Consider the following 14507-nt stretch of genomic DNA (forward strand, 5'->3'; position numbering starts at 1 on the left):
TTTATCTCTGAGTTTGCTTAATGCCTAAAGATACCTGGATGCTATGAATAAAGTTTTAATAGAAAGCTTATAATGATGTAGAGAGGGGAAATACTTAAACCTCCGGGCTGTGGTAGCCCCGTTTGCTCCACCAGCGGGCTTCCCTCTGGCCTGGAGGAGGCTGCGGCCCATGGAGAGCCCCCGCAGGAGCAGGGGGTCTGGGGGGAGCTGTCACCCATGGGGGACCCGTGCTGGAGCAGTTTGCTCCTGGGGGATGGACCCCGTAGGACGGAGCCGTGTGGGAGCAGTGCTTGAAGAGCTGCTGCCTGTGGGCAGTCCCCACAGGCTCAGCTGGGGAAGGACGGCATCCCGTGGGAGGGACCCCATGGGGAGCAGGGCAGAGAGTGACCATGAAGGAGCAGAGATAATTGTTGAGTGGTCTCCCTGTCCTTATCTCAACCCTTGAGCCCTTTCCATGGTATTTTTTCTCCCTTTCACATTGAGGAGAGGTAGTGAGAGAGCAGTTGTGGTGGAGCACAGCTGCCCAGCTGGGCATACAAAGCCCTGGGCATGGCTCTGGGCAAGCTATTTCATGTATCTCAGACCTCTCCTCCTACCTCTGCTCACTGTGTTTAAAGTGGAGCTCACTCTCTGCTGCTATGAAGATAAATTCATTCATACAATGCTTTGTGGTGCCCCAGAACAACCACCATGCTTTGCCACGCACCCACGTTGACTGAGCTATGTGCAGACCTTGTGCCAGAGGAAGGAAACGGCTCTTCTTGCAGGTTTTACTTTTTTCTTCAAGAGAAACATTTAATTTCAGAGAGTAACACGCTTGTAATTCAATTTTATGTTCTGTTTTCATTGAATCATTAAATTCAGAAAAAGAGGGTTTTCGAAGGCATTTGCACAGGGCTATGAATGAAGCCGTCAAAGGAAGGTGGTTTTAGCCAAGCTGAACTGTGTCTGCACCAGTGGCCAACTTCACTGGCTCTTAATTAGCCAATGATAGGCACAAAACCCACTAATGAGAGCTTCTTTAAAATTTCAGGCTGTCAGTGTGTTTATTCAATACGTTCTCCAGAGAAGTGCAGTCCTGCCTTTGGCTCTGCACCTTGTTCCCCCCTGAATTCGGCAGGCTTCCTCGTATTTTACATTAAGAAAATGATCGGTTGCCTGGCACCTCACTTCTTAGGCCATTTTTTATTCTCTGCAGTTCATATTCTAATGGGAAAAAAGTGCTGACTGTGGCGGATCCCTTCTTCCATGCTCTTACTGTCATTCAGATTGAAGATGTGTGCTAATGCCACCAGATTTAAACTCAAGGCTCCTTGCCTTCCTCAGCTGGAATAAATCTGTAAAATTGTGGCGTCTGAGCCTGCTGCCCTGCCTGCAGCACGCACAGTCCCTCTGAACAGCGCCTGCTTCCCCTCTCGCAGTCAGAAAGGCATCGGTGTAAAACTGCTCTTTGTGTCAGCACTTACAGCCTGAATTTAGCCCGGATTATATTTGTTCGTTGCCCAAAATTAAATCGTTAATGGTTTCTTCTCTGAACAGCTGCACGCTAACATATGGATTCACATTGATCAGACAGAGTCAGGCTCTGTATTTTAGCAGAGAAGCACATAAATTCAGAGGTGCCACCACGCTGATGTTTCCCTGCTTTTTCTGCCAAAGAGTTGGCTGCCGTTGCTGAGACAGACGAATTTTCTGGGGGTGGGAGAGGCTGGGCGCTGCGTGCATGAATTGCTCTCCCTGTGCTGGGGTGTGCTGGGCAGGGTGCCTGCTGGGGCGGCAGGGCCTGTGGGGACCCTGCTGCCTGAGGACTGCAGTCCCTTCTCTCACATGGCTGTTGGGTTTTTTGCCTTTAGATCAAGCAAATCCCCCTTCTTAAACAATGCAAAGCGGTTAAGTAAGATATAAACCCAAAACACTGGAGCACATGCAGCAATCTTGTGGGGAAAGGTACAGGAAGGAGAGAGATGGTGCCAAAAATCAGAAAAGCAGATGCAAACTGCTGCTGCCGGATTGTTGTAGCCCTGCAAGCTAAGTCACGAAACCACACTTACTGGTTTGCTACTGAGGAAGAAGGTATTGGTCTGGATGAATTTAGTTGCTTTTTATCTCTCGAGGCACAGCACAATGCACGCTCACCATGGGTTTGGAGCAAGCTAGAGGTAGGCTCTGCTGTGTGCTGACCTATTGTTATTTTTTCAAGCAAAAGCTTTTGCCACCTAGTGGAAAAAAACTAGCACTTCAGCTAAGCAAGAAACCCCCTCACCCTGGTCATATACAAAGTGTGTTTACACGCATGGGTCACTCGCTAGAACAGGAGCAGATTATTCTGATTTCACTTGGAATTTAGAAGCAGAAATCTTCTGAGGTGATGGTGCATTTTGTTCACGTGTTATTTAGGGCTGTGTCTCATTTAAGATGGTGAAGAAAGGGTGTTTGTTTGTGTGCTGCTCTCTCAGGATGAACACAGTTTAACAAGTGAAGGAAAGCAATGAATCAAGTGATGCAGAAGTTTTTGCAACCCACTACGGCACCTACAAGCAATGATTCATCAGCGTTTGCTGAGGTGCTCCATCCTCATGCCACTTGATTGCCAGTGCTCTTGCTGTGCCACCATCACTCTGTCCTCCTCCTCCTCCTTCCTGCAGGTGGGGTGAGCCTTCCCAGATCATGGCTTGCTTCTTCCTGGACCACAGATTCTGTCACAACAGCCCTGCAGGGCACCCCCAAGTCTCATTTCTTACCTTTGCCAGACTTTGTGTGTTTTGTGGCTGGCTATTTCTTGTTAACAAATGGGTTAGTCCTCCCATTCTTACCTATTTTGGTCTGTTTTCCTGGAGGGAGCACGTGGACGTTTCCTTGCGGTGTCTCTGAGGCACTTTTCCCTGCTCCTGCTGTTAGTAACAACTCCTGCAAGCACAAGCAGAGGGGCTGGTTTCTCAGCTTCACCTCTGGTCCTCAGGCTGTGTTCCCTCTCTGCAGAGACCTCACAGAGCCCCCGAAATCTCCCTTTTACTCAGGACAGGCGGTACTGTTCTGGATACTCATCCAGAGCCACCATCAACAGGTATCTCAAGGACCCCAAAGCTTTTTTCCCCCTGATCCTTCCATGATCCTGCAGGCTGAGCACGCACATCCTCTGATGCTGTAGGTTGGGGCTTTCTTGCCCCGTGGTTTCATGGGCTCCTGTTAAACAGGAAAACTGTTTCTGAGCAATAATTCCCCAAGCCTATCTCCATCCCTCTTGGGAAAGTGTAGCTTTTTCTCTCCTCAAGTCACTTGCCCTTGGTTTTCTTCTCTTATTGTGCTGCTGCTTTGGTTCCTATGTCAACAGCTTGGGTTTTGGTGGTTGAAAGGGAGAAGGTGCCAGGCAGGACCTGCAAACAAGTGGGTTTAATGCTTTTTTTCTTCCCTCTGAATGTTGACTAATCTGCTTTCCTCTCTCTTCCCTCAGATTAGTCATCTCTGCTTGAACGCCTTGTGTGCCTGTAGTAGCTCATTATTTACATAGCAGGACAAAGATCACATTGTCTTTTAAAAAACCTATTAAGAGAGAACAGCACAAGCACTTCATCCCAAGCTTCTGTAGGATTTGCAAGTCATCAGGCTTTTCCGGTAATGCCTTATATCACAGGTGGCCAAAATGGCAGCTCCTTTTGGCACGGGTGGTGCTGGGTAGGGCTATGCCCGTCCACACCACGCTGCAGCACTGTTTCCCGGACCCATTTGGAGATCTCCCTCCTCCGAGCTCCCAAAACGAAATGCAGGCAGCTGGCTCAGCAGCCCCGTGAGGAGGAGGAGGAGGAGGATGGGGTTGTCATGCCAACCAGCTGCCTGCTGTTCTGTGAGGAAAGGTGACACCGAATGGCCGGCTTCTGCCTGTTTGTCACTCCTCCTCGAGCAGCGCTCCCCACATTAGGCAGGCTTGCTTGATTTATAATCACCCGTCCCGGTGACTTGTGGCTCTGCTGCCTTTATTTCTGAGATGCTTGGAGAGGCTACCTGCTGCCCATCGCTGCTCTGAATTACGAGGAGGGGCGGTACCATCAGCAGTGCTGTAAGGCATGAGGAGTGAGGAGAAAATTTGTCTTCTGGGTGTGTTTGGTTGGCACACCCCGGCAGCTGGACCTCGTGCACTGAGCCCGCTGCTGGAAATGAATGGGATAAAAACATTCGGGGTCAGTGCTCTTTGTGTCGCGCTGTTTAATGGAGGGTGCTTGTTTATTTTTGCCTGCACTCATTAATTTGTCTTCCTGTCCCTTCTCATGCCTTTCTTGATCTTCAGTGTGAGTATGAGGTAGGCAGAGGGGGGAATACATTCCCTTTAGGGTCAAATGCCAAATCTGTTGAAATCAGTGGGATCTTCTCAAGAAAAATCAGTTTGTGATTTTTGTTTGGTGGTTTTTTTTGTTTGTTTGTTTGTTTTTTTGTTTAGGCCCAGGAGATAGAAGGAAAACATTTTTTATTTCAAGACCCTAAGGGCTCTGAAGAGGAAGAAATGCTTTCCCCCACCCTACCCCCCTCATTTTTAATAAATCCTTTCTATCCGTTCTATCATTTTTAATAAAACCTTTCTTTCCCCCTTCCCATCTTCTCCTTGTGTGCCCAGAAGAACAATATCTACAACAAATACATCACATTATGAGCCTGCTCTTTCCTTATGCTTTCACGCCAGCAATGAAGGAAGCCATCAGGTTTTATGTAGTGGTTTCCCACTGCTGCCTGAAACCTGGGACAGCATGCTCTTGGATCCTGTCACCAGCCCATTGTTTGCAATTTTTCTCATTAGGAACTTTACTGCAGATCCTGTACTTTAAAATGAGCTTTAATAGTTTAAATTCCTTCGTGTACAATGTATTTGCTGGGATGTGAGCAATGGAAGGGCCAGAGACTGAAAAAATGGATTTGTGGATTTACTGATGGCCGGATTACTTTTCTCGATTTGGAGGAATCTGAGCATGTCCCTCTTTGGACCATTGTGCTTCCAGCCTGGACACTGAATGCTCCTTTTCTTTTCAATTAACTTCTCGATGTGGAAATATGCTTTTGAGAGAATCAAAGTCTAGATCAAGTCCTGCAGTTGGATGGTATCCCTTTTGTTTGGAAGATTATTTTAGGAAGAGCAGACACAAAACAAGAATTGAGAGAGCTAAACCAAGCGTACCTACTTTCTGAAAGGAGAAAAGTGAGATCTCTCATCTTTATCTTCGCACAGTATGGGTATTTTATTTCCTAACCTATTTAGATAATGAGGATCAAGTGCTTGCAGGTATTGTTGGGTCTTGCTGGCAAGCAGTCTCACTTGGTCATTCAGCTGCCACACAGTGAAAGGACTGACAGAAAATCAGGCCCTTCCCGTGATTCCAGCGGAGCTGCATTTGCATCAGCTGGAGACTGCATTTACATCATCAGCTGCTTCCAAGTACAAGCAATGATGGCCATGGAAGCGAATCCCTTAAAAAAATTTAGTCACCGACTTTTGTCTCCATCCACTGCGCCGTGTTTGTCATCACCACCAGGTTCTCACTGAAGTGGAGATAACACCAAGCTGCTGCTTTTATCAGTCTATGATTAGTTTATCTAAAGGAAAACAGAAAAGGTGCTTCTAGTCTATTTTAAATTATTTTTTATGTTCATGTACGGTTCCCGTGCTAGTGCATTTTTCCCTGAGGTATCAATTATCAGGTTTTCTTTGTATCACAAAATATGATCTTTTTCTTCCAGGCCTAAGCAACCTGTAAATACACCAGGCATCTTCCTCTACCTTATCTCTGTAAAGGGAAGGAGCTAGATTGTTTTTTTTTCCAGCCAAGAGTGTTGAGATTTGCTACTGAAATGAGGTGGGATTTCTAGCCTTTGTCAAGAAGAGATCCAGGTTTATTTAATTTAGCACAAACACAGTGCCATACAGCCTGATTTTCAGTACTGGACTGGTGATAAATCAACTGACGACAGTGGTGGGTGGGGTGTTTGGCTTGTTTTATGCTGATAAATACCGATTTTACAAGGGACAGCGGAGATACTGGATTATGGGGTAACAGAATTTGGTCCATAGGAAATCAAGTGTATAACTAATGTTCCCCTAGATATATATATATATAAAATGAAAACTTCAATGCAACTTACTCTTTAATTAACAAATACTGTGTTGCACCTTTGCATTCCTGCTCTTCTGGAAATTTCCTGCAGAGCTCTGGCCAATTTCTTCCAGTCTGTGTTTTTTCTGAGTGACTGGCCTGGGTCTCCCCTGGCAGTGGTTTCTAGCTCTGCCTGCAGAAGAAGGCCTGAACAGGCCGCTCCCGCTGCATGGCACTTGGCCTCTCTAATTGTGAAACATCCACAAATGACACACCGACAGCAAACAGTCCGGAGCAGCAGCTGGAAGGCTGCTGTGTTTAGGTTCAGGGCGCACTGTTTGCAGCTGTCGTGGTGCCACCGATAAGGCCTGCACTCGGTGAGCACTGCCCTGGAGTGACACAGGGTGACTGCTGTGAGGGAACGGTCATGTCTGTGGCATTGTAAAAGGATGGAGAAATAGATGGCCTCACATACTGCACATGTTTGCTCTGAATGCTGCGGTAATTGAATGAGGGCTAAAGAGTGATTCGTAGTGGCAGCAAGTTGATTAGTATTCTTTCTTCCCCTGAAACAGCAGTGAAATAAATGATCGAAGTCCTACTTTTGCAAAAGAACCTCCTCACCAATCACATGTGCTCTTCAGTAAAATATATTGTTACCATCTCTTTTCAGTATCATAACAGTTTTCCTAGATCAGCACCAGATCATAAAATAGTTTTACTTCGAAATAACAATGTAATTCCTAACTTCTCTAGTTGCTGTGCCAGGCTTAGTACCTGATCCGTAGCTACAGCATGGAATTTGAGTGCACACCGTCAGGTAGCTGGCAGAGGCTGACATTTGGGAAAGGGAGTTACAAGCAGCAGTATGGTACACTGTATGGGCTTTATGGGATCTTCTTCAGAATGCAAAATGTGTTCACAAAGCTGTCCTAGCCTGAATTACCAGCTAAATGTGTTTGTCTTTATGGAGGTTTGTGCCTGCTAGTTCTTTCAAAAGAGAGAAGTAGCGGTTTCCTTTTGTGTACCAGGCTTTATTTTCCTGGTATTTTTGAAGTTTTTACTGAACTCCTCAGTTACAGTGATACCAGGATGAAGGCTGTATTAGGTGGTGGTGTTTTTTTTTTTTTTTTTCATTACAGGCTGCTTGCTTCAGCCATTCAGACAAAAATTCAGACACAAGCATTTATTTGAGTGAAACTAGACAAGACAGTTGCAGCAAGAGAACAAGTCTTTTCAGACTGTTTTACTCCTTTGTACGTTTATTAAAAATGGAAGCATCTATTTATCCCTTAAAAAAACAAACAAACAAAAAAAATAGGTACTTTTCTAAAACTTTACTACATGCTTTTTGGGTTAGTTCTTTCTATTTTCATCTTTAAAGAGAAATGACTAACACGAATTCCCCATTTGGTTTTAAAAGGGGATGGTAAAGCCTTTCAGGCACTGCCTTCATTGTGGGCTCCTACTTCTGATTTTTTCTTTTTTATCATCCCTTTCCCCTTCTTTTAGAAATGATCCTATCATCCCTGTGGTGCTGAGTCTCCACGTAAGCTGTGTGGTGACAGTCCAGCTGTCCAGGAGGTGGTTCACCCATGAGACCTGTGGAGCTGTGGGGGCAGAGCCATCCAGCCTTGCTTCTGGTGGCCCTTCCACACCTCGTGCTCAGGCAGTGCAGTAAGAGGAGGTGAAGGGTGAGCTGTAGCCTTGCTGCTGTGCTGAGCTGTGCACGTGGAGCTTCTAGCCCCCTGCCTTTGGGGCTGACACTGGACTTCATCACCTGTGTGCATGCAGGCAGAGGAGTCACCCCTATGTACCAAGTGCTCCAGAAAAACTGGCTTTCAAAGATCTGCAGCCTTGTGGGAACCTGCATGGCTTAGAGCTCATCCTTTTGTGTGGTTGTGCAGTGGTCTTTTCCACTGATCAGAATCTGAATCTTTCTTGCTGTAGAGAGAGAAGCTCTAGAGGTAATATGAAGCCAGGTTCTTAATCTCAATGTCTTTTTTTTTTTTTCCTGCAGTTCAGATACAGTGGTTTTATTGTACTCTATTTCAGAATTGCTTTTCTTAGTCCTGTTGCTTTATGCATTTCATGCAAGAAACCTCTTCTAGTATAGCCTTCCAGGAGACCCTGGCCTTCTGTAATATGCGTGGTAAATAAACCAACCATAGTACAAACGGATACACATTTTTTTTGAATTATGTCCTAATTTTGTTTTGTAAGCCATGCTTTTCATATTATCAGAACAACAACAATTTCCAAAAAGCACACACAGGCCTGTTTCTTTGAGCCTGTCTGTGCTTTTGGTTTCTCACTGTGATAGGCCTGCTTCTGTTGTACAGAAATTTTTCAGTTATTAGTTTCACAAAAAGTCTTTCTAGAGGGAGTGCATCCACCTTTCCTGGCCTCACATCTGCCTTTTGGAAGGCATGATTGTACCGTATGTCATCAGGATATAAGAGTTCATACCAGCAGTCTACACGGAGTCACAGTTAGAACTATTTCATCAGCAAATCAGTGAAGGGCACGGAAAAGGCCAGGAGATGCCAGGCAGAACTTTACGTCCTGGGAATGACTGGGGAGGAATTGCAGGAGAGTTCCTGATGGCCATAAATCATCTGCCACTGAGGAAGCCTGTATGTCTCGGTCATCCACAGACTAGAAAGAGCCACTTCCATGTAATATTTTAAGCTCCAAAACCTTGGAGACATAAAAGAGGAGTTCTTAATTTGAGATGAAGTCCAAGGTGTTCAGTTATATTTTCTCTTGGGTTCGTTACATGCAGGTTGTCTGGTGCAAAGTGAACAGAATTGGCTTGCGTAGATAGAGATGCCTGCTTCCCTTCTCCCTCGTCTTGTGGCTGGCACTTTCCCTTTTGAAGAAAATTGGAACTGAAGGGACCATTGGGTGTAGGAGGGTATCAGTAGGGTGCCTTCATGTTCCCTGTGCCCTGGTAAGGAACCATCCTTACAGTGGCCCGTGCAACAAACAGTAGGCTTTCTGACTCCATGTCATGCTATTTAACAACGTCCTTTAGTTTCAGAGAAAAAAAAAATATTTTACTACCTATAATTCTATATTGAAGGAAAGAAAACGTGTGGGTGTCCTGTAGTAGGTCTCTGGTGCCACAGTGCCCTGTCAGATTGTATTTGTATGTTGACTCTTACTTTCAGCTCTTGTGTGCTGTATCTCTTGCAATGGTTCATTGCCTTTGACTTGCACGATGAATGCTTTCATCTCCGAGAGCAGGCAGTGAAGTAGGCAGGCTTTCTAGTCTGTGTTTTTATTCCTTTAACTGACTGCTTTGGCAAATGGTGTTTCAGTGTGAGCACATCAGGTCTGGCTTCGTCCTGTTCAGCTGTGTTCATTGCATGGTCCCAGCCCAGTACCTCTGCACGAGGAGTACCCCAACACGAGCACCAGGTGTCTCACCCACGGACATGCATCCTGGTTTTGTGTGGGAAATACAGCTCTTTGAATGTCCTGGGCTGTAGTAATTGAAATAGTTTTGTTTAGGTCTTTCTGGCACAATTATTGTAACAAGTTTGTTGTGTCCTCTGCATCCTTGGTTGATTGGTTTGAAAGAAATAATGCAGTGCAGCCATAGCGTAACACTTTGCTAATTGTATATGTAAATACGTGTGCACACGTGTCTGTATACCAGGGACAGAAGCAGTGTCTACCTTAAAGTGAGGAGAAGGCATTTCATGTCATGGCAATGCTGAAGTATGATTGTTTAATACCATAAACTGCATGAACCTGAACTAGTCTGAAATTCTCTTCTCTATATAACAAAGGCTTATTATTTTCCTGTTCCAGCATGCACGGAAAGGCCTGATATGTGTTTTGTGAACACTGGCATTATTGTGATGTTTTGTAATTCCATGAACCGGTTATTTACATTTACCCACGTGTACATGGACTTGCAGATGTCACCGCACAGACTTCAGTGTGATATTTAGACATATTCAGTATTTGTACCTGTCACTTTTTGCCTGATGTGATCAAATTATTGAAAGTCTTTTGCTTTTGTTTTATTTTTTTGTGGTTGGGAAAAGTGCAGGTAAGTTGTTGGACTGGAAAAATAAAACATGCAAGACTGAAGGTGAATGGGGCTTTAGAGCACGTAAGACCTTGGAGTCAAGAACTACGTGGGTGAAGGCAGTAGAGAATATAGAGGGGGGGCATATAGAAGTGGGTGTTCACTGTACTTGGGAGTTTTTGGAGTTGATTATTTGAATGTCACTGTTTTCAGATACTGGGCCACGAATTGTGGTCTGTGAGGCTCATTATTGAATTTAAGTGTAATGATGCTGTCGTGTTTCTTCTCAGCAGAGCTTTCTCAGATTAGTCTTAAAGTCATAAATCAGTGACTTAAGAACTGTGAGTGGCTTTGTGGGAGAAATAACCTGGGTTGTGTCCTAAAGTGAGAATCAGATCAAGTTATGCCGTTTGTGTGCATGCAGGTGCATAAATATGGATAGCAGAAATGAGAGGGATTCAATGGGCAACAGAAGTGCTAAAGCACTTAAGAGACTTGAGGTCAGATTAACAAGAAACTTTTAATTCAAAAAAGACATGGAAGAGAAATAAAACTGTATAAATCAAGATGTTAAGATGTTCTGTTGTCTTTTCCTGTTGGCTCTTTTTCACAATAATGTAAGAAAACCCTCTGTAAAATGTGTTGTCCATCAGTTTCAAATTATTGACCTTCCATTTGAGCTTCCAAATTATTGAGCTTCCATTAATTTCATACAAGTCACAATAATGGAGTGTTTATCCTATCAGCTTCAGAACAATTTCCTAAACAAATTCCAGCGTTTCTGATGGGGTGGACATCTTCCCCTGGTCAGGTTATTCATCTGCCCTCCGCTCTGTGTGTTTTGAGGACTGTCTTTGAAGGTTGGAAAAGTTGCAGGAGTAGATGAGCCGCTGCTCCTTGGTATAGTGCTTTCTTTCTTTTTCTTTCTTTTTTTTTTTTTCTTCTCGCAATAGCTCAGTTCAGAGTGCCAGGATCAGTTCTCGTCATGTCTGCTCGAGTGCTGGTGAAATGTCCAGGAGGGTACTCATCTTTCCCTGCATCTTGGCAGTTCTTGGAGTACAGCATAGCAGCTGGTTGATAGCGCTGAACATAATGACACCTCCAAAGCAGTTTAGCAGTGAGGTTTAGAAGAGCACTGGCTCCCTTCCCAGCCTCTGAAGAGCACATAGCCCTCAGAAGACAATTGTCCCTGTGGTGTGCACACAGGCAATACCCCTGCCTTTCTAAAAATCACTGTTTTTTCCACTGGTGTCATCTCTTACATGCATCTGTAATCACATATTATTCTGGGAATGTCTCTGGTTTTGATATGTATTGCTGGCATGTTCTTAAGTTAACAGGAGGTTCACCAGAAGAGCCAGCTTATCATCCCTGTGTTAGCACTGTTGGTGAGTTTTGTTTTTTTCCTACCCCACTATAAAGCCAATTCAAACCAGTATGTTTGTGACAGTCATGGTTGTATGTAAAATGATCAGTCTGTTCTTTTATTCACATGGTTTTGAGCAAGCAGTCTCTTGGATGTTGCAAGTAAAGCCAGTGCAGGTTCTCCGATTGTTTTATTGTTTTATTTGTTGTTTTGTTGTTGAAGCTAAACCTTATTAGAAGAACTAGTTTATCTGATGGCATTAGGAAACCTCCATATTGGAAGGGCTCTTTGGTAAGATTTCCCTCTCTTTGTAGGCTAATTGAAGCCATGCAGGTTTTGTTACCATATTGTGAGACTCAATAATTCAGTGAGTTTTTCTGGTGTTCATTTTCACAAGAGCAGTACATCAGCAGTACCTGCTGTGCATTGCTTGTATCACGGAGAAAGCCCATGAAAAAACTGCTCATATCTTCATAGCATTGATTCTTTTTTCTTTTTTCTTTTTCTTTCTCTGTTCCCAGCAGATATATGGAGTGATCAATCGTTTCAGACAGACCCAGACTTACCACCTGGCTGGAAAAAGATCAATGACATTGCTGGGATCTACTACTGGCACATACCAACAGGAACAACTCAATGGCAACGTCCAGTGTCCATTCCAACAGATCTCCAGGGCTCACGGAAAGGATCCCTTGGCTCCATTACTCCATCCCCTACTCCAGAAACTGAGGTAACACACTGTCCTGTTATGTGCTGCATACTGCATAAAAAAATATTGATATAAGTTTTTGAAGTAGCAGTTCATTACCTAAAGTAAGCTTTAGAACACAGGGCCTGATATTATCCCAAAGCATAGCTATTTGTTGATATATTGATGTATATTTTGTACTAGCTGTGCCTCATGGAGCATCCTAGACCTTGGATGCGTAGGATGAAATCAGACATCTCACATAAATTACTTAGTGTGTGATTGATGTGAAATGATTGTAGTTCTCTAGCATGTGCTGAAGCACTACTCCATTATACAGGTACAGGATACGTAAAATTTTTGCACATTGTAGCAATCTTTTTCTTTTTTTGTTAGACTCTTTGTAATTGCATCTTTCTGTTTCACGTGGTTGGAGTAGCACACAAAGATAACCTGAGTCATCATTTGAGACACCAGTTCCTTTACAGGGTAGCTTCTATTAACTAAACAGCAAATATTCTGAAGTATAAGCCTCTTAACTCCCATGAGTACAAAATATCTGCACAAGTGGATCACTGTGTTGCAGTCAGTCTTTAACTAAAAACAGAAAGAAACACGCTCTTTTCTTCCACATGGGCTGAAAGAGCAATAGATGATACAGCCTCTTAAAATAATCCTTGTAGGCACCATCCAGAAGGTTGATTGATGTCATATATGTAGAAATATAAAATAAATCCTCAGAAAGAAGAGTGTGCTTCAAAAAGTGCTATCGTTTTAGTTTTATAAGTTGGGAAGATTTTTGTGGGCTGGAGTACTAACACTATCAAATCATTTTGAAATGTAATCTTTTTTGAACTAATCTTTCAGAAGAATGTGCACAGTTTTTACAGAATCAATGGAAGTCTTTGTACTAGCTTTGGTTTTTGGATCAGGCAATGCTTGATCTTTATTTATTTTTAATTGTATTTAGATATGACGTTTCTTCTGTTCTTGATTTTGTTGATACGTGAACCGGAATAACTTAAATGAAAGCTAAGAGCAGTTAAGGACATCCAAGTGTGTATTATAGTCTTGACCCTTATCCCAGATAGGCTTAAACATGTACCTTCTTGTTCCTTATTTCAGAAGGAATGCTCCCACATGTTCATAAATGTTAGTCATAAGGTTACAAACAACCACAACATATCAGTTACAGTTCACAGTCGAGCTCCTGTGGAATGCACTGTGCACCAAACACATCGGAAATTATTTCTGAGAGAGATTCATGGAGAAAGACAACAATTTGTATCAGTCATGTAGAAAACAAGAAAAATACTCAGAAATGCTGAAAGTAAAGTGCTGCACATTCTTCCAGTATAAATTCCTGGAATGTTTAAGTGAGGGATATAACTTCACCACTTCACCACTTTCTTGTACTCTAGGATATGGACAACAGGGCTTCAATTACAGTAAGTTAGAGATGTCTTTCAGGAGCCCCCAGAAATCAGTTTAGTTGGCAGAACTGCAGAGACAGAATGCATATATTCATTTGAAGTATTTTTCTACCCCGGCTTAAAATGTCTCTACAAGGAAAATGTCAGACCTGCTAGTAATGTGGCAGATGCACCTTTAACCTTTTATTATTCTGTTTGCTTTAAAAAGAGAAGAGTTTGTCACTATAAATAATGATAATTCCCAGCATTACCATCAAGAGTATGAAATGTAGGCATTGTAACAACATAGGTTTTAATACAGTGCAGATGCATAAAATAATGCATTTGAGGAGTTATTCTAAAATGTGGTATGTGCAAGTACATAATAGGCTCGTTTAGGTTTTGATGTGGAAGTGCTAATGCACTGGAGAATCAGATCCAGCCACGATGTACGCATTTGCAGATCTTTGGCAGCATCAAAACCATACACTGCAGTTTAAAAGATGATGCAGAAAATAAGCAAGTCTCTAATACTTATATTAATATGATAATATCATATGGCTATTTAAATTGTAGGTATAGGCTGAAGCATTTGTCTCTTGAGGGTTTTGCATTCATCTATAAGCTTCTAACATACCATTATTTAAATAATACTGATTTATTTTATTTTGACTTAGCCATTACAAAGATAACATTGCCCTAAAATTCCAGCAGACTGATAGGATTAATCTGGAAATCTGTGGTCTGGCCAATCTGACACGTCACAAAACATGTGGATTTTGGTCTAGAATAGGGGCTCCCAAGCATCTTTATCCTGGTGCTGCCACTGGCAGCAGCAGCGGTGGTGGACAGGCTCCAGCTCCAAGCTGGAGCACGCGGGAGCTGTGCTCGGCTGCTTCCCACAGAGCTGTTGGAAGCCTGTGCT

General features: G+C 43.4%; 1 protein-coding gene across 12 annotated transcripts in view; it reads left to right on the top strand.

The window, feature by feature from the left end:
* Positions 1-14507, top strand: part of APBB2 (amyloid beta precursor protein binding family B member 2) — a 158888-nt gene that overhangs the window by 87338 nt on the left and 57043 nt on the right. For 8 of the 12 annotated variants that reach the window (XM_032187360.1, XM_032187361.1, XM_032187364.1 and 5 more), the window contains one exon: positions 12004-12212. In XM_032187360.1, coding sequence (XP_032043251.1) covers positions 12004-12212 — 209 coding nt within the window. The remainder of the gene's footprint in view (positions 1-12003; positions 12213-14507) is intronic. The other 4 variants (XM_032187362.1, XM_032187365.1, XM_032187358.1 and 1 more) reach the window with 1 other exon arrangement.

The sequence above is a fragment of the Aythya fuligula genome, chromosome 4 (genome assembly GCF_009819795.1).
Source record: "Aythya fuligula isolate bAytFul2 chromosome 4, bAytFul2.pri, whole genome shotgun sequence".
NCBI classification, from domain to species: Eukaryota; Metazoa; Chordata; class Aves; order Anseriformes; family Anatidae; genus Aythya; species Aythya fuligula.